Consider the following 24,794-nt stretch of genomic DNA (forward strand, 5'->3'; position numbering starts at 1 on the left):
CAGCTACATTATCCATAGATCTTTTTGGACTTTACAAAATGTAGTCTATTCTATCCTTTTTGCAACACTTCTGCTCATTGGCTTAATCGATTAATCAAAATGATCTTCTGCTGAGATCCGTGGCATATCTGTCTGCAGACGTAAAGGGCCTCTTCAAGTTATGGCAGGGTTTCATTCCAGTGTACTGTTCATAATCAGACAAGTTGGAAATGCGGTTGTGGACCAAGTTTCCATATGGCACAAGATGCCTGCATCCCCATAGCAGCTGGGCAAAACCAGCCCACCAGTTTCCCTAATCCTCTGCTGTAGGTCGGAGACTGCACTTTTTCACTTTCTGCTCTGCCAGCCAGGATCGCCCAGTGGCCAGCTATTTCAACTTCACATCCCATACCCACCCAGTCATGTTTGTCCACAGTCTCCTTCACTGCTAGATAATGGCCAAACAAAATTAGAGGAACATCACCTCTGATTCTGTGTAGGTTGTCTTCAGTCTGGTGGCATAAACGTTAAATTTTCAAAGTTCCACTCCACCTCTTTGCCCAATTATTTTTGTTTTCTTTCTCCCCTGATCTAACCGGCTCTCATCCTTTCTCCTCCTATCCTCATGATTTATGAGGTCATTGTGCCAAAAGTTCTTAAGACCCAACCTACCCGTGGTGCCACATTCAAGGAACTATGGATCTGTATTCCCCAGTCCCTTTGTTCTACCGCACACCTCAGTGCCCCTCCATTCACTGTGTAACTCTTGCCCTGGTTTGTCCTCCCAAAGTGCAATGTTGTTTGCATTAAGTTCCATCTACCCATTTGAGCTGGTCAAGATCACACTGCAAGCTTTGATAGCCTTCCTTGTGGTTCACAAAACCCCCAATCCTGACTTCTTCCTCAAATTTGTTTACCTTGTTATTTAAATAGATAGGTACTTTATTGATCCCAAAGGAAATTAGAGTGTCACAGTAGCATTACAAGTGCACAGATATAAATATTAGAAGAGAAGAAGAAAGAATAAAAAGTAAGTTACCAAAAACAGTCTTGGGGGGGGAAGGGGGGTGGTCATCATTTCCCCGGCTATAGGTTGACTCATTTTAGAGCCTAATGGCTGAGGGTAAGAATGACCTCATATAGCATTCTTTCGAGCAGCACAGTTGTCTTAGTCTATTACTAAAAGTGCTCCTCTGTTCAGTCAAGCTGGCATGCAGAGGGTGAGAAACATTGTCCAGAATTTCCAGGATTTTCCGTAGGGTTCTTTGTTCTACCACAGCTTCCAATGTGTCTAATTTGACTCCTATAACAGAGCCAGCCTTTCTAATCAGTTTTTTGAGCCTGTTGGCATCACCTGTATTGATGCCATTGCCCCAGCACACCACCGCATAGAAGTTTGTACTGGTGATAACAGACTGGTAACACATGTGAAGGAGAGGCTTGCATACTCAGTCTCCTCAGCAAGTAGAGGCAAATCTGGCTCTTCTTGTATGCAGCCTCTGTGTTGGTGCTCCACTCAATTCTGTCATCCAGGTACACCCTGAGGTACTTGTAGGTCCTCACCACATCCATGTCCTCACCATCAATAGTACAGGAAGCAGTGCAGGCTTAGTCTTCCTAAAGTCTGTCACCATCTCCTTTGTCTTACTGATGTTGAGCTGCAGATGAATCAGCTTGCAGCATTTGATGAAGTGCTCCACTGGGTCCCTGTAGTCATTCTCCGGTCCTCCCTTTATACATTCAGCTATTGCTGAGTCATCAGAGGATTTGGGTCAACCCTAATCTTGAGACAGTGACTCCAGATTGTGGATTCTCCCACAAGTGGATATATCCATTTGAGCAAGACCCTTCGAGATAATTTCTGTCAATTAGGGACTACTTAGAAAACATACATAAGTGCATGAGATGTTTTTTATTCTCAGATATGTTATATAAAATGCATTTATTTCAGGTATCTGCGTTGATATCTTTAAGTGTTACTAACTTTCAATGCATAACTAAACAGAACTTTTATGTTAATAGCAATAGGAAATACACTGTTGATTTACACATTTTCAGTTGATGAGATGTTTTCCTTGAAGGAACTTATTTCCTTATCAAGAACTGTAAGTGGGGACTGAAGGAAATTTAAAAAAAAATTAATAGTTTTTCCAGCAGATAGCTTGTTGAGGAACAGAGACTTGTCAATATAGAAGTAAGATGCAAAGTTTTGGGGGAAGTATGGAGACAAAATTTGGCTCTTTGATGGGATGCAAAATGTGATTAGGGGCTGGAGGTTAGTCAGACAGAAGATGGTTGGTGTCATTGTCTGGGGACCTGCTTTGGGTTAATTGCTCAGAGGTGGGCTTGGGTATATAAGTTATGATTATAGTTTATTGAAAATAAGAAAGAGGAAGCCAGTCCTGAAGAGGTAGTGAAACCTGATGTCTAAATTTTGTAAAATAAAGTTAGATATTTAAAGATGAGGATAAGAGTTGGCTTTAAGATAATCTGGTGTTTCTCAAGCTAATAGAAGCACAGTGGATGGAATCATCTCTTGCTATTTTGTATGTTTCTGCAACTATAAGTTCATATTCTTCAGCAAACCATTTTCTCCTGCTTGAGAGTACTATTTACAGATCCAGTCTGGAAAAAGCTCAATCAACTGTTAAGTGAAGCCATATATAGTTGTGGTTAAACATTAATACCAAGGGTTAATCATAATTTAGCCAAAGGGTTGTGAATTTGTGGAATTTGTTGTCATATGCAACTGTGGAGGCCAGGTTGTTGGGTGTATTTAAGGCAGAGGTTGATAGGTTCTTGATTGGACATGGCATCAAAGGCTACGGGGAGAATCAGAATCGGGTTTATTATCACTGGCATGTGACGTGAAAGTTGTTAACTTAGCAGCAGCAGCAGTTCAATGCAATACATAATCTAGAAGAGAAAAAAACTAAATAAAACAAATAAGCAAATTAATTACAGTATATGTATATTGTATAGATTAAAAAACCATAAAAAAACAGAAATACTACCTTATATAAAAAAAAGTAAGTTAGTGTCCAAGGGTTCAATGTCCATTTAGGAATCGGATGGCAGAGGGGAAGAAGCTGTTCCTGAATCGCTGAGTGTGTGCCTTCAGGCTTCTGTATCTCCTACCTGATGGTAACAGTGAGAAAAGGGCATGCCTGGGTGCTAAGGCTGGGAACTGGCATTGAGGAGGAGATGGAAAAAAAAAGGATCACCTATGATTGAATGGTGGAACAGACTCGATGGGCCTGATGGCCTAATTCTGCTCCCTTGTCTTATGGTCTTATAATTGATCAGATTATCAGCCCTGTGTAATCAGAATACCAGTTGGTCAATTTTGAATAATCAGAATCAGATTTAATATCACTGGCATACATTGTGAAAGTATGATGTTGTGGGAATATCAGAGACATGGCTTCAAGTGGACAGGGCCTGGGAAATGAATATTCAAGGGTATATGTCATATTGAAAGGACAGACTGATGGGCAGAGGGGGTGGGGTGGCTCTGTTGATGAGGAATGATGTTCAGTCCCTTGCGAGGGGGGACATAGAATCAGGAGACGTAGAGTCAGTATGGATAGAACTGAGAAATTCTAAGGGTAGAAAGACCCTAATGGGAGTTATCTACAGGCCCCCAAACAGTAGTCTGGATGTAGGGTGTAAGTTGAATCAAGAGTTAAAATTGGCATGTAGCAAAGGTAATGCTACTGTTGTTATGGGGGATTTCAACATGCAGGTAGACTGGAAGAATCACGTTGGTGCTGGACCCCAAGAAAGGGAGTTTGTGGAGTGCCTTCGAGATGGATTCTTGGAACAGCGTGTACTGGAGCCTACCAGAGAGAATACAATTCTAGATTTAGTTTTGTACAATGAACCGGATTTGATCAGGGACCTCGAGGTAAAGGAGCCATTAGGAGGTAGTGACCATAATATGATAAGTTTTAATCTACAAAATGAGAGGGAGAAGGGAAACTCGGAAGTGTCAGTATTACAGTTGAACAAAGGGAACCACGGAGCTATGAGGGAGGAGCTGGTCAAAGTTTAATGGAACAATACCCTAGCAGGGATGACAGTGGAACAACAATGGCAGGTATTTCTGGGAATAATGCAGAAGGTGCAGGATCAGTTCATTCCAAAGAGGAAGAAAGATCCTAAAGGGAGTAAGTGGAGGTCGTGGCTGATAAGGGAAGTAAAGGGCAGTATAAAGATAAAAGAGAAGAAGTATAACATAGCAAAGATGAGTGGGAAGCTGGAGGATTGGAAAACTTTTAAAGAGCAACAGAAGATAACTAAAAAGGTAATATGCGGAGAAAAAATGAGGTATGAAGGTAAACTAGCCAAGAATATAAAGGAGGATAGTAAAAGCTTCTTTAGGTATGTGAAAAGGAAAAAAAATAATTAAGACCAAAATTGGGCCCTTGAAGACAGAAGCGGGTGAATTTATTATGGGGAACAAGGAAATGGCAGACGAGTTGAACAGGTACTTTGGATCTGTCTTCACTAGGGAAGACACAAACAATCTCCCAGATGTAATAGTGGCCAAAGGACCTAGGGTAATGGATGAATTGAAGGAAATTTATATTAGGCAGGAAATGGTGTTGGATAGGCTGTTGGGTCTGAAGGCTGATAAGTCCCCAGAACCTGATGGTCTGCATCCCAGGGTACTTAAGGAGGTGGCTTTAGAAATCGTGGATGCATTGGTAATCATTTTCCAATGTTCTATAGATTCAGGATCAGTTCCCGTGGATTGGAGGGTGGCTAATGTTGTCCCTCTCTTCAAGGGAGGAAGAGAGAAAACAGGGAATTATATAGACCGGTTAGCCTGACGTCAGTGGTGGGAAAGATGCTGGAGTCAATCATAAAAGATGAAATTATGACACATCTGGATAGTAGTAACAGGATTGGTCTGAGTCAGCATGGATTTACGAAGGGGAAATCGTGCTTAACTAATCTTCTGGAATTTTTTGAGGATGTAACTATGAAAATGGACAAAGGAGAGTCAGTGGATGTAGTGTACCTGGACTTTCAGAAAGCCTTTGATAAAGTTCCACATAGGAGATTAGTGGGCAAAATTAGGGCACATGGTATTGGGAGGAGAGTACTGACATGGATTGAAAATTGGCTGGCCGACAGAAAACAAAGAGTAGCAATTAACGGGTCCCTTTCGGAATGGCAGGCGGTGACCAGTGGGGAACCGCAGGGTTCAGTGCTGGGACCGCAGCTATTTACAATATATATTAATGATTTAGATGAGGGAATTAAAAGTAACATTAGCAAATATGCAGATGACACAAAGCTGGGTGGCAGTGTGAAATGTGAGGAGGATGTTATGAGAATGCAGGGTGACTTGGACAGGCTGGGTGAGTGGGCAGATGCTTGACAGATGCAGTTTAATGTAGATATATGTGAGGTTATCCACTTTGGTGGTAAGAACAGGAAGGCAGATTATTATCTAAGTTGAGTCGAGTTAGGAAAAGGGGAAGCGCAACGAGATCTAGGTGTTCTTGTACATCAGTCACTGAAAGCAAGCATGCAAGTACAGCAGGCAGTGAAGAAAGCTAATGGCATGCTGGCCTTTATAACAAGGGGAATTGAGTATAAGAGCAAAGACGTCCTTCTGCAGCTGTACAGGGCCCTGGTGTGACCACACCTGGAGTTTTGTGTGCAGTTTTGGTCTCCAAATTTGAGGAAGGACATTCTTGCTATTGAGGGAGTGCAGCGTAGGTTCACAAGGTTAATTCCTGGGATGGCAGGACTGTCATATGTCGAAAGATTGGAGTGACTGGGCTTGTATACTCTGGAATTTAGAAGGCTGAGAGGGGATCTTATTGAAACATATAAGATTATTAAGGGATTGGACACGCTGGAGGCAGGAAGCATGTTCCTGCTGATGGGTGAGTCCAGAACCAGAGGTCACAGTTTAAGAATAAGGGGTAGGTTATTTAGAACGGAGTTGAGGAAAAACTTTTTCACCCAGAGAGTGGTGGATATGTGGAGTGCTGTGCCCCAGAAGGCAGTGGAGGCCAAGTCTCTGGATATTTTCAAGAAAGAGATGGATAGAGCTCTTAAAGATAGCAGAATCAAAGGTTATGGGGATAAGGCAGGAACTGGGTACTGATAGTGGATGATCAGCCATGATCACAGTGAATGGCGGTGCTGGCTTGAAGGGCCAGATGGCTTACTCCTGCACCTATTGTCTATTGTCATGTGTTGCTTTGCAGCAGCAGTACATTGCAATGCATAATAATAAACAAAATTACAATAAGAAGTATATATAAAAAGAAAATTAAATACGTAGTGTAAAAAGAGAGGGGAAAATACTGAGGTAATGTTCATGGGTTCATTGTCCATTCAGAAGTTCTGATGGCAGAGGGGAAATAGCTGTTTCTGAAATGTTGAGTGTGTGTCTTCAGGCTCCTGTATCATTTCCTTGATAATAACAATGAGAAGAGGGCATGTCCTGGGTGATGGGGATTTCTAATGATGGATGCTGCCTTTTTGAGAATCAGAATCAAGTTTATTATCACCGGCATGTGACGTGAAATTTTTTAACTTAGCAACAGCAGTTTAATGCAATACATAATCTAGCAGAGAAAAAAATAATAAATAAAAATTTAAAAAATGATAAACAAGTAAATCAGTTGTATATATTGAATAGATTTTAAAAAATGTGCAAAAATAGAAATACTGTATATTTTTAAAAAAGTGAGGTAGTATCCAAAGGTTCAATGTCCATTTAGGAATCGGGTGGCAGAGGGGAAGAAGCTGTTCCTGAATCGCTGAGTGTGTGCCTTCGGGCTTCTGTACCTCCTTCCTGATGGTAACAGTGAGTAAAGGGCATGCCCTGGGTGCTGGAGGTCTTTAATAATAGACGTTGCCTTTCTGAGACACCGCTCCCTGAAGGTGTCCTGGATACTTTGTAAGCTAGTACCTAAGATGGAGCTGACTAGATTTCTAACCTTCTGCAGCTTCTTTCGGTCTTGTGAAGTAGCCCCTCCATACCAGACAGTGATGCAGCTTGTCAAAATGCTCTCCATGGTACAACTGTGGAAGTTTTTGAGTGTATTTGTTGACATGCCAAATCTTCTCAATCCTTTCGAAAGGCATCCTGGATGCTGGAGAGAATAGTGCCTATGATGGAGTTGGCTGAGTTTACAACTTCCTGCAGCTTTTTCTGAGCGTGTGGTGGCCGCTCCATACCAGACAGTGATGCAACCGGTTAAAATGCACTCCATGGTACATCTGTAGAAATATGCAGGAGTCTTTAGTGATATATCAAGTCTCTTCAAATTCCTAATGAAATGTAGCCACCGTTGTGCCTCGTTTGTAACTGCATCGATATGTTGGGCCCAGGATAGATCTTCAAAGATGTTGACACCCAGGAACTTGAAGCTGAGCACCTTTTCCACTTCTAATCCAGAACACCAATTGCAGGAAGTTCACTGAAGTGCCTTAATCTTAAATTTCTTTCTCCCTCAACTTTGTTGTTTTTGTAAAAAAAAACTGCTTTGTAGATCACTTGGTAATTATAAACGTTTATAAATTTTGGAAGTGTGTGCTCCTCAGGTTTTATTCATGATCAAAATAAAAGATGAGTCTGCTTCAAGGTTTGGCTGTAAAAGTATTCATACTATCTGTATTTTTACCTTTTTCAACAAATTGCCAATTGCATTTGCTGCAAGTGCTATTGCAACAAAAAGCAGTGAATTGCAATTGTCACCTACATTACAATTAGATGGGAAAATCCTTCAGTGGTTATGGAATACTTTTACTATTGAACTTACCTGTCAGCTTAAGTTTGAAAATAGTTATTCAGTATTACCTTGGCCAGTATTAACAATATTGGCCCAAAATTTCATCTGTAAATTAACTTTAGCTTTGTCAATTAACAAAAAGTAAGTGCTGAATTTATTTCATTCCTTCAAGGTTACTGCTCACTTTTGTCCTTTGTGCAGTAGAGCATAATCTCCACAATAAATATGGTTTTGTGTTGACTTATGAAAGTGAAGAATTTAATTTGGCTGAGAGCAGCCAAAGTGGACGATTTTTTTTCGTCTTCACATTTTGTTTATTGGATTTCATTTAGAAAAAGGCATTGTATATCCTTGCATTTAAAAGCTGTGAGCTACTTATAATTAAGTTTTGCTTAAACGTTGGGTCAAACAATCTTGAAATGTTCTACCCAACTGAACAATTAGTTGCTTTTTAAAATATTAATCTCATTTTGTGACCCTGGGAAATGGAGTTGAAATAAATGCTATTTGTTTCAGTTTTGACAGAGCAAAATGGAACTTATATGCATTACTAATTGATTATATATTGCAGAATGCACAAAAGACAGATCATCTGAGTTCTCCAAAGGGCATAGATAATTTGAATGGTGATGGTTCAGCAGCTGTCCAGGTGAGACTTTTATAGCAATTAATTCATTGATTAACTTAATTCATCAATCAAGTTTTGTGATGGCCATAAATTGTGGCATTTTTGTGATGTGAACTGAAGTCTTGAAGGTGCATGACAGTTGCGGCTGAATCGAGGCAGCGCGGTCCAGAGTTGAGAGCAGGGAATGAGCTAATGTTTGCCCATTGCTGGTGTAGACTTTGAGGCGATTCAACAGTCTTGGGCAATTTCAATATACAGGTAGATGGGAAAATCACGTTGATATTTTGGAGAATCAAATGATTAAATGCTGTGAGAGTCATTGCCTCCACCTCCAATTCAGGCAATTTCAGATTCCAATCACTTTCTGTGTGGAACAGAAAAAAAATGCCTTGAATCCCCTCTAAACTTCCTACCTCTCATCTTCAATCTATGCCCTTTTGTTTTAGACATTCCTGTCTGTGGCACAGCTAACGAAGGCAAGCATCCCATATCTCTTTGTCATCACCCATCCCATGTGGTGGCCCCATTTTCAGATTTGGACCCAAGGACTATCTATTAATCAGCACTCCCCGGGGCCCTTTCACTTACTGCATATGCTGTGCTATTGTTGCCCTCCTAAAATGCATCACTTCTCATTAATCAGGATTAAATTCCAAGTACAATTACTCTGCTCACAACTGTTCATCCGAACTGGATCATACTGTAGCCTTATACAAGCTTCCTCTGTTTCTGATGCCATCAATTTTTGTACCATTTGCAAACATGCCAGTTATTCTTCTTACTTCCACATCCAAGCCATTCATGTGCGTCAAGCAAAGGTCCCATTACTGAGCTTGTGGTATACCCCCAGTCACAACTTCCCATTAGAAAACAACACTATCACAGATTTTAGATCCATGTTCTCATTCTTTTCCTTGTGCTGATGAAAGATCATTCTCCTGTGACATGGACTTTTGGTTTTGTCTCCATAAGTGCTGCTGAGACAGGAGATGCCTTCCATTGGTGGGGTTGACAATGGGTATTGCACTCTTGCTGTCTATGTGATGCACAAGCCAGGGCAGTACGATACAGAGAGCAAGTTGTTGCCCACGCAGCAGGCTCCCCTTCCCGTGCAGTAGATGAATGCAAAGGAATGGCATGGGCAGATACGCAGATGGCATCGCAGGAGTTGCCAGTCAGTGCTGAACTCAGCATAGGACTGCCTTAGATATTGGTCCCCCTTGGATTCAGTTGTACCTGTCTCCTTTTTTTTTTACAGTTCGTGTCTTCCCCAGAGGAGATCCCAGTGATTCCGAAATCTGAAACCCTGCCCCTGTACTAGATCCTCAGCAAACTTATTCATCTGTACCATCATACTATTTATGCCCTGACTAGCATGTGGCATTGGAAGTCATTCAGAGATTACTACTTTGGAGGTCATGCTCTTCAGCCTTTTCCCTAACTCCTTATACTCACTGCACAGGACCTCTTCCCCTTTTCTCCCTATATCATTGGGACTAATGTACACTACATCCTCCCTCTTGAGAATATTCTGCAGACGTTCTGAGACATCTGGGACCCTGGCACCCATGAGGCAACACACCATCCTGGCGTCTTTTTCACAGCCACAGTCTTGACCTTGTCATTCAGAACTGAAGTTGGGTGCAATTCCAGCAGATGTAGTCATCAGGGGATCCATTTAGTCCCCTGCAGTCCCATATCTTAGAAGAAGAGCATTCCACTGCCTTAACTACCATCCTGCATACACTTGTTATAACTTAGGCTCTACCTTCTTAAGCTTAAGTTCTACAATCAACAAACTGACTCCTAAAGACTCAGCATCTTTAGCCTTCACCTGCTCTCGCCTGCTTTGGCCCGTTGAGCCAAAGCCTGGCTATCCTAACACTGGCCACTCACAGAATGGCCACTTGGCTTAAACTCCCTTTTTGATGGCTCAGATAAAACTAACTTCTGATAATTTTTTTTTCAAATGGCTTCCACCCTGCAAAATGTCGATTTCTCACTTGCTACTTCAAACATGATCTCCACTTTCTTTTCTTTGCACTCTGTTCTTTGAATCAAAACTGGTGATAGTTTAGTAAATCTATGATTGACTTCTTGGGTTATAGAATAGTATTAACATTTGTTTGGTGTGATTGAGAGTGCTCAGTGAGCACATGCCGTACACGTGCGGATTTTGCACATGCATGCACATTTCACCCTACACGCACACACTCCGCGCAAACATTGGCTTGTCATTCTGCTGTTGTTGCATCAAATGTGCACACTTCAACGTCTTCCTCCGGTATTTTCTTATAAAGGGTCCTTCAATTAACTTTGTGGGTGATTAAAGATGGTATATCCCAGTGTCTAAAAATTGGCGGATTGCTGTTAGTTGCAGGGAGAGAGAGACACATCGGGCTTCCAGCAGTTCACACAGGACAAATAGTATTGTATTTTCTGGTACATGTCTTTTTGTAAATATTGGCAGTTTTCTTTTCACTCTTTTTGCTAATTATTGTAAGTTTGAATTTTGATGCACTTAATAAACACTCTGCACGATAGTGCTAAGTGACTCCAGTCATCCTTTTCTTGGGCCATAACTCATGATCTAACATTTGGTCTCTTAATTCTGCTTTATTTTATTTAGTGATGCAGCACAGTAACATCAACCCAACAACCTTCCACCACCCAGTTACACCTATGTGATCAATTAACCTATTAAACTGTACATCTTTTGAATGTGGGAGGAAACTGAAACAGCTGAAGGAAACCCACATGATCATGGAGAATGTGCAAACTCCTTAGACAGTGGTGGAACTGAACCCGGGTCATTGGCGCTGTAATAGATTTACGCTGCTACATTACCGTGCTGGTCCCGAAACCGATCAATGCTCACTGGCATTTCAAAATAAGGAAATGCTTGACATTTACTTGAACACATTTTCTTTTGAGACTTCATCTAAATGATTCAAAAGTAATTCAATGTTTTTTTTTGTAGAAAACCGAGATGCAGTCTTTTGCCCAGATACTTCAACTTCGTGTTCCCTCCATGGAGTCTTTATTTCGAGCCTCTTCCAAAGAATCACTTTTCTCATCGCCTTCAAAAGACTCACTTGTACGAACTGCTTCAAGAGAGTCACTTAATCGGATTGATTTAGATGTTCAGTCTTCTGGTGCCATCTTTGATCCATCATCAGATATTGAAAGTGAGACAGAAGATAATGCAGGCACCTTTGAGAGCATCAGTAAGGATCTATCTTCCAACCAGTTTCGTCGGATTGAGCGGAGTTTGGCCAATTATAGATCGAAATATTCAGAGGTAGTTGTGGTTGAAATTATGCACTTGACAGATTTCTGATTTTTTTTTTAGAGCTTCAAACCCAGTCCTCTGCCTTTTCCTTGTGTCTTTGTTAAAGGTGTTCATTGCAATCTATTTGGCTGAACATTTCTTCAGTTCTCTTTCTCTTTCTTTACCTGGCTTAGTGTCGTTATTTTGGAAATGTTTATAGAAAAATGAATATCTTCTAACTGGCAAATCAAATATTTGCAATAACATGCTGCTGAAATATACTTGGAAGTAAAGATATTCAGAATAGAATATTGAAGGCGAGCATTTCATGACAATTTGGATTTTTTTTTCAGCTAGTTACTGCATATCGAACTTTACAGAGAGACAAAGAGAAAATGCAGGTAAGTGAAGATGCCAGCTGCAATAACTTGTAAGAGAAAAGCAAATGGGTCAAGTCAGCAAACTAATGATTCAAAGTAAATTCAGAGCTTCCTGCATGTACTCTTTTTATCCCTGATAAGTCCGACCCACACTCAAGACATTCTCCTGTTCTTCACAAATGTGTAGAAATGTGTATAAATTTCTGGGATAATTTTAAGGAACCTCCTGGACCCTTTGCAATGCCAGCACATATTTCCTTAGAAGAGGCCCAAAACTGCTCACAGTACTCCAAGTGTGGTCTGACCAATGGCTTATAAAGTCTCAGTATTACATCCTTGTTTTTATGTTCTAGTCCTCTCGAAATGGATACTAACATTGCATTTGCCTTCCTTACCACTGACTCAACCTACAAACTAACCTTTACAGAATCATGCATGAGAGCTTCCAAGTCACTTTGCACCTCCGATTTCTGAATTTGCTCCCTATTTAGAAAATAGTCTGTGCCTTTATTCCTCCTACTAAAGTGCATGACCATACACTTCCCTACACTGTATTCCGTCAACCACTTCTTTACCCATCTCCCAATCTGTCTGTCCTTCTGCAGACTTCCTGCTTCCTCAACACTACCTGCCCCACCACCTGTCTTCAAATTGTCCGCAATCTTGGCCAACACTAAAACACCACTTAGTTTAATATTTATATCCTTCTGAAGCTGTAGTGCAAGGGATGCTCCAAAGTGGCAGTTTTAACAGCATTATCATTAACTTTTACATGTGGAAGAAGTCTGACATTCTGGCATCTGACTGTCTGACCGTTTGGAAATTCAGAAAGTCTCTCTTAGTCGCAATTACATCATGTTGACTAGGGATATAGAATGCAGATGAGATCAGATTCCTGTCTGTGGGCTAGGTGTGTTGTCAGGGCTGCTGTTGTGGCCTGAAGCATCAAGTGTCAGGAACATGAATAGGCTTCTGGCTGAGGCCAAGGCCTGGAATGCCTATATACTCCCTTTAAATTCACCAGTATTACTAGGGACATTAATGTACCACTCTGTTAATTCATATAAAAAGTGTGAAAAATGTTTGTTTGTGTATTAATGTGGGTAATGTCCAATAGTTTAGAAAATACACTCAGTGGACACTTTATTAGGTACCGCATGATTTGCTGATGAGATATTTGCATTAATAGCACGTGAACCTAATAAAGTGGTCACTGAGTGTAAGTTTGCTTGGTGCTTCAAAAGTCCCAGAGCTACCAGATTGTCAGAATTTGACTGTTGTTTGAAATATTCACTATCACTATCATATATAAATATTTTTCTTAATATTAAACAGTTAGCAATCTATAAACAAGAATGTTGAAATTGAACTAGCAATAGAAGTACAACTTAATTTCAATTTGTGGAAAAGTTAATTCATTAACTGTTTATTGATGTTATAATATTTCTACCCAAATTTTAAGGTAGTTCTGAGTCAGGGTCAAGATAAAGCCCTGCGTAGGATTGGTGAATTACGTGAGGTGAGACCTACATTCTTCAAATTTATTTTTTATTCTTTCATGTTTATTGTTTGTTTGTGGTTTTGTTAAACTTCTGTTTGGAGATCCATTTTAAGTCTGCTACACAATAAGATCATGAATGACCAAACCTTGCCATCAGCCATGCTCTCTTCACTTAGTAGTTTGAATATCTGTCAGTCCTTATCTTGAATATGTTCAGTGCTTTTGCGAATGATTCATTTGTCTGGGATAGAAAATAAGAAAGGCCTTTGGAAAAAATCAATTCCTTTTAAAATCCACCTGAAATGAATGACCCTTAAATATATTCCAGAAGACTTGACATTTAGCATAAGGTGCATTTATAGCACGTTTAAAAAGTAAACAGTATAACACTGCTGGCGCTTTATAAGTAATCTGGACATGGGTCATGGCAGGGTGTTGGGTGATTTTTTTTTTACCTACTCGTTAAACTTGCTTGGGGGAGGGTTCTCATGAGGTTAATGTCAACTTTCAACAATTCTTGTCTGTAAATTTCACAGGAGCTACAGATGATTCAGCAGGCAAAGAAGCACATTCAGGATGAATTTGAAGCAGCTCTGGAGGAGAAAGATCAATTTATTGGTGTTCTGCAGACACAGGTAGAAGGCATAATTGGTACATGTATTCATAATTGGCTAGATGGTAACTAAACAGATTGCAATGCAGGCGAGTGATTATACTGTTCCACTTTCAGTTGTGTAATTTTGATGTCCTGTATTTGAGCTTGTTAGTGGGAAGTGAGTTCTGGGTCTGATTTTGCCATGATTCCATTCAATGGCAGAGTTTGTTAATACAACAGACAGCGACCACATAAACCCATTATTTAAGAGAAAAGTCTCACTGCTTCCTGAACACCGTGTACCTTTCCACCTATCTGAGTGCCAACCACCAATTGTTAACAAATCCTACATTTATCCAATTTCTTGGCTGAGTAAATTCTACCACGTACCTACCCTCTAGGGGCAGTTTCCAACGGCCAGTTGACTTTCCTTTTGCCAAGATGGCACTGCGTATGGGAGTCATGTTGCGAGCTCCGTAATAATTTTACAGTGTACTCTTAATTTCTGCAATTTCCTTCACATTTCTTGTTCAAGAAGCTGATAGTCACATCAGATATGATCAACCGACTCTTCTGAACATCAGGAAGATGGCACTTACCCACAATGTGCCACCTTTTCTACACTGGGGACTCCTGCTTACGTGATCCATAGGAGGCTCATTTATTGCACTGTCACAACCTCGGAAGTCGCGCCGGAGGTGAGGGAGAAGGGCCGGAGTACTTTGTGGAGACCTGGATGAGGGAGGAGATACTGGACCATGCCATCGAGCCCTCTGGGTTCTTCCTGTTCTGGGTGGACAGGTCAAAAAAACCTCTCTGGGAAGGGTAAAGGAGGTGGCGTACACTTCATGGTCAATAATGCTTGGTGCAAACCCCAGAATGTGCATGCCCTCAAATCATTTTGTTCCCTGGATCTGGAGTGCCTGATGCTGCTGTGCAGACCTTTCTGGCTGCCAAGAGAGTTCACTGCTGTAATTATCTCAGCTGTGTACATTCCACGGCGGGCTGATACTGACCTGGCTCAAGGAACTGTACGAGACCATCAGCACACAGAAGAATGTAACCCGGAGGCGGCTTTCATCATCACCAGAGACTTTAATCGAGCGTCGCTGACTAAAGTCTCTCTGAAGTTTTGTCAACACATCCAGGTGCGCACACAGGGAGATAGCATACTTGTCCACTGCTACTCTCCTTTCCACAATGCTTACAAGGCGCTCCTCTGTCCACCGCTTGGGAAGTCTGACCGCTCCTTCATCCTGCTTCTGCCTGTGTACGGGCAGAAGCTGAAACAAGAGGCGGCCATAATTAAAACTGTCCGCTGTTGGTCCACCCAATCAGTCTCCATGCTACAAGACTGCTTTGATGATGTCAACTGGAATGTCTTTCGTGATGTGAGTGTCTCTGAGTTCACGGAAGGGGTCTTGAGCTCCATCCAGAAGTGCATCGAGGACATTTGTCTCCCAAAAATCGGTCAGGGTCTTTCCAAAACAGAAGCCCTGGATCAGCAGTTCTGAGCGCGCTGCACCCACTGAGCGAGACAGAACTTTGGCCACCAGTAACCACCAGGAACTTAAGAAATACAGCTACGATCTATGCAAAATCATCAAAGCAGCGAAATGAAAATACAGGGACAAGATCCAGACACATGCAGTTTATGGTAAAGTCTGCACACTATCGCCGACTTCAAAGCTAAATGCATTGGTGCTGCCAACATCACTGTCTCTCTCCCAGATTAGCTAAATCTTTTTCACACTCTGTTCAATGTCACCTACACTGAGCCCCTGAGGAGAGTCGTTGATGTACCTACACCTTGGTCATCTCTGAGGCTGAAGTACACAGGTGTTTCCAACGAGTGGACAGTCACAAGGCTGCGGGACTGGATGGTATCCCAGGGCGGGTACTCAGGATATGTGCGGCACAACTGGCTGGTGTGTTTGCAGACATTGTTAATCTCTCCCTCTCCCAGTGTAGAGTGCCCTCCTGCTTCAAAACATCCACCACTGTCCCTGTACCTAAAAAGACCGAGGTAACGTGTCTGAATGATTGGCGCCCTGTCGCACACACCTCAATAATTAGCAAATGTTTTGAGAGGCTGGTCAAGGACTTCGTCTGAGTGTGCTGCCACCCACACTAGACCCCCTATAATTTGCCTATCGAGACAACTGATCGACAGATGACACAATAACCACAGCTCTACACACCGTCCTTACACACCTGGAGAAGAGGGATGCTTATGTGAGAATGGTGTCCTTGGACTACAGTTCAGCATTCAACACCATAATTCCCTCTCGGCTTTACAAGAAGCTCAAAGACCTTGGCCTTCACCCTCCCTTGTGCAGTTGGATCCTGGACTTCCTGTCAGATCACTGGCTCCCTCACCTCTGACCCTCAACACAGGAGCCCTCCAGGGCTTGTCCTAAGGCCCCCACTTTACTCTCTGTACACCCATGACTTTGTAGGCTAGTACCCAAGATGGAGGCGACTAATTTTACAACCCACTGCTGCTTCTTTCGGTCCTATGCAGTAGCCCCACTATACCAGACAGTGATGCAGCCTGTCAGAATGTTGCCTTTGGAACTTGTATTCTCAGAGCCTTGGCTGATGAAGGCCAGCATGCCAAAAGTTTTCTTCACCACCCTGTCTACCTGTATTCTACTTTCAGAGGACTGTGTATATGAACATGGCTGCAGCCTTGATGTTAAAATAATTTGAAATTTAACAATTTAAGATTTCTTAAATATACTAGTATCGAAAGAACAATCATGCTAGGGAATAAACTGCATGTCCATAAATAACTCTTGAACTGGGATTTTCATCAGATTAGTCAGGGTTGTATAATATTTTTCTGATAGAATGTTCTTAGACATGAAGTAACAAGTTATGATAGATAATGTAGAAATGTTGATTTTGATTTGTGATTGCATTGTAACCTTTTGTTAGTAAAGTAAACTACTTAGTTTAACAGAAAACTGTGCCTGGTAATCAGATATTTCTTTGGTCATTATTGCTTTAGTGGAAACGTGCTCAGCAGATTAGGTAACACACATCAAAGTTGCTGGTGAACGCAGCAGGCCAGGCAGCATCTGTAGGAAGAGGTGCAGTCGACGTTTCAGGCCGAGACCCTTCGTCAGGACTAACTGAAGGAAGAGTGAGTAAGGGATTTGAAAGGGGGAGGGGGAGATCCAAAATGATAGGAGAAGACAGGAGGGGGAGGGATGGAGCCAAGAGTTGGACAGGTGATTGGCAAAAGGGGATACGAGAGGATCATGGGACAGGAGGTCCGGGAAGAAAGACGGGGGGTGGGGGGGGACCCAGAGGATGGGTAAGAGGTATATTCAGAGGGATAGAGGGAGAAAAAGGAGAGTGAGAGAAAGAATGTGTGCATAAAAATAAGTAACAGATGGGGTACGAGGGGGAGGTGGGGCCTTAGCGGAAGTTAGAGAAGTGGATGTTCATGCCATCAGGTTGGAGGCTACCCAGACGGAATATAAGGTGTTTTTCCTCCAACCTGAGTATGGCTTCATCTTTACAGTAGAGGAGGCCGTGGATAGACATGTCAGAATGGGAATGGGATGTGGAATTAAAATGTGTGGCTACTGGGAGATCCTGCTTTCTCTGGCGGACAGAGCGTAGATGTTCAGCAAAGCGGTCTCCCAGCCTGCGTCGGGTCTCGCCAATATATAAAAGGCCACATCGGGAGCACCGGACGCAGTATATCACCCCAGTCGACTCACAGGTGAAGTGTTGCCTCACCTGGAAGGACTGTTTGGGGCCCTGAATGGTGGTAAGGGAGGAAGTGTAAGGGCATGTGTAGCACTTGTTCCGCTTACATGGATAAGTGCCAGGAGGGAGATCAGAGGGGAGGGATGGGGGGGACGAATGGACAAGGGAGTTGCGTAGGGAGTGATCCCTGCGGAATGCAGAGAGAGGCGGGGAGGGAAAGATGTGCTTAGTGGTGGGATCCCGTTGGAGGTGGCGGAAGTTACGGAGAATAATATGTTGGACCCGGAGGCTAGTGGGGTGGTAGGTGAGGACCAGGGGAACCCTATTCCTAGTGGGGTGGCGGGAGGATGGAGTGAGAGCAGATGTATGTGAAATGGGGGAGATGCGTTTAAGAGCAGAGTTGATAGTGGAGGAAGAGAAGCCCCTTTCTTTAAAAAAGGAAGACATGTCCGTCGTCTTAGAATGAAAAGCCTCATCCTGAGAGCAGATGTGGCGGAGACGGAGGAATTGTGAGAAGGGGATGGCGTTTTTGCAAGAGACAGGGTGAGAAGAGGAATAGTCCAGATAGCTGTGAGAGTCAGTAGGCTTATAGTAGACATCAGTGGATAAGCTGTCTCCAGAGACAGAGACAGAAAGATCTAGAAAGGGGAGGGAGGTGTCGGAAATGGACCAGGTAAACTTGAGGGCAGGGTGAAAGTTGGAGGCAAAGTTAATAAAGTCAACGAGTTCTGCATGCGTGCAGGAAGCAGCGCCAATGCAGTTGTCGATGTAGCAAAGGAAAAGTGGGGGACAGATACCAGAATAGGCACGGAACATAGATTGTTCCACAAAGCCAACAAAAAGGCAGGCATAGCTAGGACCCATACGGGTGCCTATAGCTACACCTTTAGTTTGGAGGAAGTGGGAGGAGCCAAAGGAGAAATTATTAAGAATAAGGACTAATTCCGCTAGACGGAGCAGAGTGGTGGTAGAGGGGAACTGATTAGGTCTGGAATCCAAAAAGAAGCATAGAGCTTTGAGACCATCCTGATGGGGGATGGAAGTATATAAGGACTGGACATCCATGGTGAAAATAAAGCGGTGGGGGCCAGGGAACTAATCAGTTTCCAGACCTAATCAGTTCCCCTCTACCACCACTCTGCTCCATCTAGCGGAATTAGTCCTTACTCTTAATAATTTCTCCTTTGGCTCCTCCCACTTCCTCCAAACTAAAGGTGTAGCTATGAGCACCCGTATGGGTCCTAGCTATGCCTGCCTTTTTGTTGGCTTTGTGGAACAATCTATGTTCCGTGCCTATTCTGGTATCTGTCCCCCACTTTTCCTTCGCTACATCGACGACTGCATTGGTGCTGCTTCCTGCACGCATGCAGAACTTGTTGACTTTATTAACTTTGCCTCCAACTTTCACCCTGCCCTCAAGTTTACCTGGTCCATTTCCGACACCTCCCTCCCCTTTCTAGATCTTTCTGTCTGTCTCTGGAGACAGCTTATCCACTGATGTCTACTATAAGCCTACTGACTCTCACAGCTATCTGGACTATTCCTCTTCTCACCCTGTCTCTTGCAAAAATGCCATCCCCTTCTTGCAATTCCTCCGTCTCCATTGCATCTGCTCTCAGGATGAGGCTTTTCATTCTAGGACGAGGGAGATGTCTTCTTTTTTTAAGGAAAGGGGCTTCCCTTCCTCCACTATCAACTCTGCTCTTAAATGCATCTCCCCCATTTCACGTACATCTCTCACTCCATCCTCCCGCCACCCCACTAGGAATAGGGTTTCCCTGGTCCTCACCTACCACCCCACCAGCCTCCGGGTCCAACATATTATTCTCCGTAACTTCCGCCACCTCCAACGGGATCCCACCACTAAGTACATCTTTCCCTCCCCCCCTCTCTCTGCATTCCGCAGGGATCGCTCCCTACGCAGCTCCCTTGTCCATTCGTCCCCCCCCATCCCTCCCCACTGATCTCCCTCCTGGCACTTATCCATGTAAGCGGAACAAGTGCTACACATGCCCTTACACTTCCTCCCTTACCGCCATTCAGGGCCTCAAACAGTCCTTCCAGGTGAGGCAACACTTCACCTGTGAGTCGACTGGGATGATATACTGCGTCCGGTGCTCCCAAAATGGCCTTTTATATATTGGCGAGACCCGACGCAGACTGGGAGACCGCTTTGCTGAACATCTACGCTCTGTCTGCCAGAGAAAGCAGGATCTCCCAGTGGCCACACATTTTAATTCCACATCCCATTCCCATTCTGACATGTCTATCCATGGCCTCCTCTACTGTAAAGATGAAGCCACACTCAGGTTGGAGGAACAACACCTTATATTCCGTCTGGGTAGCCTCCAACCTGATGGCATGAACATCGACTTCTCTAACTTCCGCTAAGGCCCCACCTCCCCCTCGTACCCCATCTGTTACTTATTTTTATGCACACATTCTTTCTCTCACTCTCCTTTTTCTCCCTCTGTCCCTCTGAATATACCTCTTGCCCATCCTCTGGGTCCCCCCCCACCCCCCATCTTTCTTCCCGGACCTCCTGTCCCATGATCCTCTCGTATCCCCTTTTGCCAATCACCTGTCCAGCTCTTGGCTCCATCCCTCCCCCTCCTGTCTTCTCCTATCATTTTGGATCTCCCCCTCCCACTCCAACTTTCAAATCCCTTACTCACTCTTCCTTCAGTTAGTCCTGATGAAGGGTGTCGGCCTGAAACGTCGACTGCACCTCTTCCTAGAGATGCTGCCTGGCCTGCTGCGTTCACCAGCAACTTTGATGTGTGTTGCTTGAATTTCCAGCATCTGCAGAATTCCTGTTGTTTGCAGCAGATTAGGTAACATCTTCAACAGAATGGAGAAATCAAATGTGTTTTAAGTTGCAAACGAAGGACCAAATGAATACCAGGTGACACAATTGCTTCTTGTAGCCTCTGATGAATTCAAATGTAATTGCTTGGAGGACCACAAATGGAGGAATGCTGAAAAGAAGCAGTTAGAAATGAAGAAGGCCGGAAATACTCAGCAGATCAGGTTGCTTCTGTTGGAAGAGAAAAATTGCACTGCTGTTCTTGCAGTCTTACACTTCCAGTAGCTGTGTTTCTTATTCTTGATAATCTAGTTCCACAATTTAGATTGACTATATCTGCATTTTAACTTTGGTTTAATTGTCATTATCTGAGCTAGCATCTATAGAACATTGCTTGTAACAGTGAATTACAAGTAAGGCCAAAATGTTGGCCAAACATATACTCATCCTGAAGATTTGAGAAAATTCAGAAAAGGAAGTCTGAAGAAAATAGATATAATTTATTGACAGATATTAAACAGATGGTAAGGCTTCAATAAAGAAGTAACAAAAATATGAACCTCTGAAATATTCTGTTCCTAAGTTTCAGGAATATTTTTCTGGGACTTGGAAGACGGCAAATTTAGATGTACTATTTTGGGCTGGCAACACAGAAAACTGAAAGCTTGCTACAGACCAGCTGGGTTTGCGTCAGTGTCAGGAAAATGAGAATTTACTATTGAGGTTACTAGCCCGTAAAAAAGGAAGAAATAATAGAATAGGGTTGAATCTGCAGATCATGGATTTATAAAAGGAGAATCATGTTTGATTTTTTTTTACTTTTTGTATTCTGTAACAAGCAGAAGAGGTTTGGAAGATTGAGTAGATACTTTATACCTTATTGTCGCCAAACAATTGATACTAGAACGTACAATCATCACAGCAATATTTGATTCTGCGCTTCCTGCTCCCTGGATTACAAATATTAAAAATTAAGAATAGTAAAAATTAGTAAATATAAAAATTTAAATTATAAATCATAAATAGAAAATAGAAAAATGGAAAGTAAGGTAGCGCGAAAAAACCTAGAGGCAGGTCCGGATATTTGGAGGGTACGTCCCAGATCCTGGTCAGGATCCGTTCAGCAGTCTTATCACAGTTGGAAAGAAGCTCTTCCCAAATCTGGTCGTATGAGTCTTCAAGCTCCTGAGCCTTCTCGTGGAAGGAAGAGGGACGAAAAGTGTGTTGGCTGGGTGAGTCATGTCCTTGATTATCCTGGTAGTATTGTTCCAACAGCATGCGGTGTAAAGTGAGTCCAAGGACGGAAGATTGGTTTGTGTGATGTGTTGCGCCCTGTTCACGATCTTCTGCGGCTTCTTTCGGTCTTGGACAGGACAACAGATATTTGTGTTGTCAGACTTTAACCATGTGCCCATGAGGTTATTCAACAGAAATTGAGGATATGTATTGGTGGGTTGCATCTTTGCCTGAACTGAAGGTTTGTTGAGACATAGAAAAATGTTGGTATAAACTGGTAATTCATGGTTTGAGAGACTGATACTGATGGCTGCTTTAGGGATCAATACATGGATCATAACTTTACAATTGATGCCAATGCTAATGTCAAGGTGACTGAATTTATTAAATGCATTTGCTGATGAAGCAAAGATGGTTGGTATCGAAATTTCTGAGGAAGGTGCAAAAATGGGATATGGACCGGCTAAGTGATACATCCAAGACATGGGAGATGAAATATGAAGCACCTCCTTCCCTTCTTACCCCATTGTTCGTTCGTTCATTCATTCATTCATTCATTCATTCTCTCTCTTTCTCCCTGTGTCCCTCTCACTATATCTTCCTCTAATGCTCCCCTCTTCTTTCTCCCTAGGCCTCCCGTCCCATGATCCTCTCCCTTCTCCAGCCTTGTATCTTCTTGCCAATCAATTTTCCAGCTCTTAGCTCCATCTCTCCCCCTCTTGTCTTCTCCTATCATTTCGGATCTCCCCCTTCCCCTCCCACTTTCAAATCTCTTACTATCTCTTCTTTCAGTTAGTCCTGACGAAGGGTCTTGGCCCGAAACGTCGACTGTACCTGTTCCTATAGATGCTGCCTGGCCTGCTGTGTTCCACCAGCATTTTGTGTGTGTTAGATGAAATATAATATGGGCAAGTAAAAGCAGAGTGTGTTTCAGTTAGTAACTTATTGAAAAGTTTTGGTGCTCAAAGGGATTGAGGAGTTCTGGTAAATGAATAATTTAACATTACCATTTAGCAAGAAGTTATGAAGGCAGATGGCACGTTAGCCTTAAGCCTAAAGAGGCTTGAGTGCAAGTATAATGTTGCCTCAGACCAGTTATACAGGATACTGGTGAGATTATGTATCAGCTTTGTCATCCTGCCTCAGAAATGAGGAGTGCAACAAAGTTTGACTAGGTAGGTTCTTTGGATAAAGGTTCTGTCCTACTAGTCAAGATGATGAGGACTGCAGTCTTCATCAAGGTTGTGGCTCAGGCTCTTTTTCGTAGGGATAGTTTTGAGGTTGGAGGTCAGGTTAGGGTTTAAGGACTGTGATGTGTCTCAAGATTGTTTAATGTCATTTCCAGTACACAAGTGCAAGGAGAAAAACTCTATTGTTACTCCGGATCTGAGGCAGAATAAAAAAAAATGCATTAAGATAAAGAAAACAACAATAAAAAATTACAATAAATATAAATACATAAGAAGGTTATATACATAGATTGTATGCCCATAAAGTGATGCTAGGTATAGGAGTGACTCTGACAGGAAGTAATAAAGTAGGGTTGGGGTGTGTTTGGTTGGGTTAGTGGGTGAAGGTATTGATCAACCTTACTGCTTGGTGAAAGTAAGTATTTCTGAGTCTGGTGGTCCTGATGTGGATGCTATGTAGCTTCCTCCCTGATGGGAGTGGGATAAACGGTCCATGAGCAAGGTAGGTAGGATCCTTCATGGCCTTTTTCCAGCGGTGGAAATAATTTATAAACTTATTATGAGGTTGTCCCTCAGCCTTTGAAGCTCCAAAGGAAGCGATCAAGGTTTGCCTAACTTTAATACTCCAAAAGTGGCATTACCAAGGTTTTGTACATCTGCCGTGTGACTTCCTCTATCTGTACACAGAACTCCCACCAATGAAGGTAAGGATGCAGTACGTAGTTCTTACCACCCCCATCTACTTACGTTGCCACATTCTTGGGAATTACTTAACACACTGAGATCTCTCTACCAGTGTTCCCAAGGGACTTGCCATTTACTGTACTTTTAGTGGTCACTGTATTAGGTACACCTGTACACCTGGTTAATGCAAATATCTAATCAGACAATCATGTGGCAGCAACCCACTGCATAGAAGCATGCAAACTTGGTCAAGAGGTTCAGTTGATGTTCAGACCAAACATCAGAATGGGTAAGCAATGTGATCTAAGTGACTTTGACCATGAAATGATTATTGGTGCCAGACAGGGTGATGTGAGTATATTGGAAACTACTGATGCCCTGAGATTTTCATGCAAAAGTCTCCAGAATTTACAGAGAATGTGTAGTGATTGGCAGTTATGTGGGTGAAAATGAGAGAGGCCAGAGGAGAATGGTTCAAGTTGACAGGAAGACGACGGTAACTCAAATAGCAACATGTTACAACAGTGGTGTGCAGATGAGCATCTCTGAATGCACCATACTTTGACGCTTGAAGTGAATGTGCTTCAGCAGCCAGAAGCCCACAAACAGGAGGTACCTAATAGAGTGGCCACTGAGTGTATATTTGTATGTTTATATTATTTTACATTGTTAACAAAATAGTTTACAGTTTAAATAGAAAGAGAAAATACTGAAACTTCTTGACAGGTCTTGTATTGGGTGAAGATATTTTCTTAGAATTGGAAAAAGAGAAAAAGAATTGTTAAGCTGCCTGGAAACTTGGGCAGAGAGGGTGCCTTAGGGTAAAACAGGGATGACCATGGGAATATGCTGTACACAAGGTTGTCAGGTGAATGGAAGGAGTAAGAGTAGAGAATAAACCACAGAATGCAAAGGTGTAACAGGTCAGTCTGCCCTTAACTTCCAGAGGGGTAAAGCTAAGGGTGAGGGTGTGTTAAGCTGAACCAATAGCACAATGAAGACCGATACAAGGTAGAGAAAACAAGTTACTTGACATTG

At 42.6% G+C, this 24,794-nt stretch overlaps 1 protein-coding gene across 3 annotated transcripts in view; it reads left to right on the forward strand.

Annotated features, from left to right (window-relative positions):
- The window catches only part of golga4 (golgin A4), a 246,147-nt gene that overhangs the window by 41,506 nt on the left and 179,847 nt on the right, over positions 1–24,794 (forward strand). For all 3 annotated transcript variants that reach the window (XM_072263075.1, XM_072263085.1, XM_072263094.1), the window contains 5 exons: positions 8,314–8,391; positions 11,351–11,671; positions 11,995–12,042; positions 13,484–13,540; positions 14,059–14,157. In XM_072263075.1, coding sequence (XP_072119176.1) covers positions 8,314–8,391; positions 11,351–11,671; positions 11,995–12,042; positions 13,484–13,540; positions 14,059–14,157 — 603 coding nt within the window. The remainder of the gene's footprint in view (positions 1–8,313; positions 8,392–11,350; positions 11,672–11,994; positions 12,043–13,483; positions 13,541–14,058; positions 14,158–24,794) is intronic.

Source organism: Mobula birostris, chromosome 1 (assembly GCF_030028105.1).
Source record: "Mobula birostris isolate sMobBir1 chromosome 1, sMobBir1.hap1, whole genome shotgun sequence".
In the NCBI taxonomy this organism is placed as follows: Eukaryota; Metazoa; Chordata; class Chondrichthyes; order Myliobatiformes; family Myliobatidae; genus Mobula; species Mobula birostris.